The 4,112-nt window shown below is 61.1% G+C and overlaps 1 protein-coding gene across 1 annotated transcript in view; it reads right to left on the bottom strand.

Annotated features, from left to right (window-relative positions):
- Positions 1-391: 391 nt before the first annotated feature.
- Tab1 (TGF-beta activated kinase 1/MAP3K7 binding protein 1) overlaps positions 392-4,112 on the bottom strand; it is a 53,424-nt gene continuing 49,703 nt past the window's right edge. The window contains exons 9-10 of the mRNA XM_013024787.1: positions 3,479-3,641; positions 392-1,893 (exon numbers count right to left, since the gene is read on the bottom strand). Coding sequence (XP_012880241.1) covers positions 1,686-1,893; positions 3,479-3,641 — 371 coding nt within the window. The 3' untranslated portion in view covers positions 392-1,685. The remainder of the gene's footprint in view (positions 1,894-3,478; positions 3,642-4,112) is intronic.

The raw sequence follows: 4,112 nt of genomic DNA on the forward strand, positions 1-4,112 counted from the left end.
TGGCTTTGTTCCTGAGCACACAGCCTTCTGCTTGTCGCAAACTCTTCTTGAACAGGGCCGAGCTCTGTCCCAACGGGCAGGAAGTGGCATGCGTGCACTAGTATTTGTGGGAACATCCTTCACCCAAACAAAGCCAACTGGCTGGTGAGAGGTGGGGGCCCCTGACCTGGGGACCCAAGCCCTGGGCAGTCACCCCGCTGTCTTCAGGCCCAGATCTAGGGGTGGGGTGGTGTAGCAGCCTCGTAGGCCTGTGTTCCCCCTCCATGGCCAGGACGGAAGTACAGACACCCCAGAAGCCCTGGGTTCAAATCTCAGCACCCTGGCCAGGCTGGCTCTTTAACTCCCCAACCGAGCAGCAGTCAGAGGCTTCCCAGGCACACAGGAGACAGGATGGCGGAGAACACCACGTGTTTCCTTATTGCATTAACAACAAACATGATTCCATTTCTAGAGTAAGAGCACCAGGCATTCCCCAGACATTCCTGAGACAGTCCCATGTTCCCAAAATCTGCGGGCCAGCAGAGATGGCTTCCCAGGGGCGGGCAGCCAGGGCGGGTGGCTGTCATCCACATTTTCTCTCTGTTCTTCCGTGGCAGTGTCCCCAGTGCTGCGTGGGGCAGGCTCTGCTGCAGGGACACAGACTCCAGGCCAGAGCGGGCAGGGCCTCTGGAACTGGCCTTTGGCTTTGCAGACAGCAAGGACAACACTGGGGCCTGCCTGCCTGCGGCTGTGCCCTCACTGTGGGGCCGGGGGGGGGGAGGGAGGGCAGCACCTGTGAACCACACACCACACCAAGGCCACAGGCTAGAGCTCTGGACAAGGGCAGGCAGCGGCCGCTGCCTCCTCTGTGGACCCCACCAAGGCGGAGCCTGCGAGTGATCTAGCTCAGGGCCTGGCTGGCCCGTCCCTCCCTCCCTATTTGGAAATATCATGCATACCCCTAAAGCCTCGTCTTCCTGGGCTTTGCTCTGGCCAGGACTCCAAGGATCTTCTTCCCTCACAGCCACTGCCCAGTCTTTTCTCTCAGCCAGGCCCCCAGCCCAGACTGTCACCTCTGGCTGCCACTCAGAAGCAGTCCAACCTCACCCTCAGCCGCTCGCTACTGGGGCTCCCCCGCAGCACCACGGAGGACACAGCGCAGGGCCGGCAGAAGAGCGGCTGGGTGGGCAGCTCACCTCCTGCGCCCCTGGGGACGCCCAGCCACCAGCGCTCTGTTCTGGCGGCTCCAGCCTCGTGCTTCTTCAGCCACACCTAAGCTGCTCCTGTGGCCATCCCAGGGACATGGGGACCGCAAGCCGAGAGGCTGGGGGACACGGTCAGAGATGAAGGGTACTAGCGGTGTCCAGGGGCTATTCTGGGGGTGGCCTCGAGCAAGCATTCCATCCGGCTGGAGGCACCGTGGGTCCGCAAGACCCCGTCCCACTGTGTCGCCACAGCTTCTATGCTTGGATCCTGCTCTGAGGGACAGCTACGGTCCTGGCTGGGGCTGCCCAGCGAACCCAGCCACCAGCCTATGTGGTGGCCAGGTGCACACCAGCCACAAAGTTTGTACCCGTGAGCTCCACAGCCCGCAGTGCCATGGGCCAGAGCCTGGTGCACGACGTGGGGGTGTCCACGGCCCCCAGCACAGGCCGTCCCCATGCACCCCACGCGGGGACCGGCGAGACTGCGCTCCTTGCCCAGGCCTATGGCGCTGTCGTCACGCTCTGTTCACCATGGTCCACACTCCAGAGGCGGTAAAACTCAGCAAAGTCCACGTAGGGCTCCACTCGGCCATCCTCGCCTGGTGGGAGCGAGTGGGCGGGCCGGGAGCGGAAGAGGCCCCCGTCGGAGCTGGAGCTGCTGCTCTGCGTGTGTGTATTGGTGGACTGCAGGGTCAGGGTCGGGCTCTGGCTGCAGAAGGAGGGAAGGGAGTCAGCGGGACAACTGAGGCAGGGCACTTTAGCTCCCAGCCTGCAGACAGAGCCCAACCTCTGGTGGGCTGCAGGCCTGCCTATCAAAGATGGCTGTAAGAGCCAACCAGATGTTCTGAGGGACACAAAAGCTGTCAAATGCATTCTCGCTATATTGTCTAGGTGGCCATGAACTCAGGATCCTCCTGCTTCAGCCTGAGTGCTGGGATTGTAGGCAGGTGTCACTATGCCAAGCCTTCAAGAGTATTTCAGGGGGCTGGGAAGGTGGCTCAGTGGTAGAGCGCTTGCCTTACATGCCTGAGGCCCTGGGTTCGATTTCTCAGCACCACATAAGCAGAAAAAAAAGCCAGAAGTGGCGCTGTGGCTCAAGTGGTAGAGCGCTAACCTTGAGCTGAAGAGCTGAGGGACAGTGCCCAGGCCCAGAGTTCAGGCCCACGACTGGAACCCCCCCACCAAAAAAAAAGGGTATTTATCTGACTATATGCGGCTCTTTAAGCTGACAGAGGGTAAATGGAACAGTCACGTGGTGTCAGGGCTGAGCAGCCATGCATGGTGACCTTCCTCTGTTAGGGAAAGTTCTACTGAGGCTCTGAGCCACTCCAGTCTCAGCCTTGGACCACAGGCAGGCAGGACCCCTATTCCAGGAAACTTTCTGCCTCCTGTGGACTGGGTGCACAACTGCTGCCTGCCTGTTCCCAGCATGCACAGCACCAGCTCAGGCTGGCCCGCATGGGACCTGTCTTAGCTAGGGGAGGGCAGAGGTCTTGGAGGCCCAGGGAGTGAGGCGGAGGACACTAGCTCCTCCGTGGGCCACAGTGATCAGCTGTGTGGACGCAGCTGGTGGCTTCCTGGGGTGGGGGTGGGGCGAGGAGAGGACAGGCTGACCCCGTTCAAGGATTGCTCGAGCTGCCCGTGGCTCTGGGACTCCCGGCTGCCTGGCAGACTCTTCCTGCCACAATGTTAGCAGCAGATCTTGTAGGCAGAAGGCAGGCCCGGGGCAGGCCGAGGCAAACAAGGCCCTTCTAATTGGCCACATCCTGCCTGCTCCATCCTGATGGGCTGGGTGTGGGATCTGTTACCCCTGCAGGGCTGTAATATGGAAACCAGATCCCTTCCCGCCCCCCACGGGGTGCTGGCCTGTCCCACAGGTCTATAGGGAGGCGTCGCTCCTGCCCAACCCCATCCCCACTTCATGAATGTCCCTCTCCCTAAACTAGACAAACCTTTAAAGCTGAAACCCGCATGGACCCTTGGGGGAGCAGTGGTGGGAGAAGCATGGCAGGGGCAATGGTCCCCGGCAGACCCAGAGGTCCCCAACACAGAGCCCATGGAGAGGTCTAGCCTAGGCTACACACTCCCACATGGGAGAAAAGAACAAGAGAACCTGCACAAAGCAAGGTCCACAGCAAGGATGTGGCCTGACCCAGCGGATGGTGGACTGTCCCCTCCAGCCCTCCGGGGCCACCCAGGTCCAGCTTTACCAGCAACCATCTATGCTGCCCCAGGGGTGGGGGTGGGGCTGGAGAGGTCCAGCATGGCGGGCACAGCCCAGCGCCTTGGCTTACTTGGTGAGGGTGGGGGTGGCTTCATCCAGGGTGGAAGCGCTGTGGGCCCCGTTGACCATCTGGCCTTGGGACGGCATGACGAGGGACAGGGTGACACTGGTCTTGCTGGTGCTCTGGGCACTGGAGTAGGGCACGGACACGGGGTACACACGGCCCCCTGCAGCTGTGGGAGGAAGACAGCGGTGGGTAGGAGGAGGGGGTGGGACGAGGCATAGGGACATTGCTTCTCTGGGCTGAGGGGTTGTAGACTGGGAGGCTCCCCGAGCCCCCAAGGGGCCCTGGATCCATGGAGCAGCGCAGGAGCAGAGCCCTCCCTTCTGCACGGAAGCTGTGCTGAGGCAGGGTGGGTGACGGCCCAACTTCCCCTGATGGCTTAGTCCACAGAAGTCTGCTCCTCGCTGAGGCTAACCAATAAAAATACGGCTGCAATAAAAAGCCAGAGAAATGCCAGCAACCCTGGGGTCTGGGGGAACACACCCAGCCACTAAGTTCAAGTTCTAAGATTTGCTTCTTTAAAACAGGAAAGGTGCCAGGCGCTGGCGGCTCACGCCTGTAATCCTAGCTACTCAGGAGGCTAAGATCTGAGGATCGCGGTTCAAAGCCAGCCCGGGCAGGAGAGACCGTGAGACTCCTG

The sequence above is a fragment of the Dipodomys ordii genome, unplaced genomic scaffold (genome assembly GCF_000151885.1).
Source record: "Dipodomys ordii isolate 6190 unplaced genomic scaffold, Dord_2.0 Scaffold79, whole genome shotgun sequence".
NCBI classification, from domain to species: Eukaryota; Metazoa; Chordata; class Mammalia; order Rodentia; family Heteromyidae; genus Dipodomys; species Dipodomys ordii.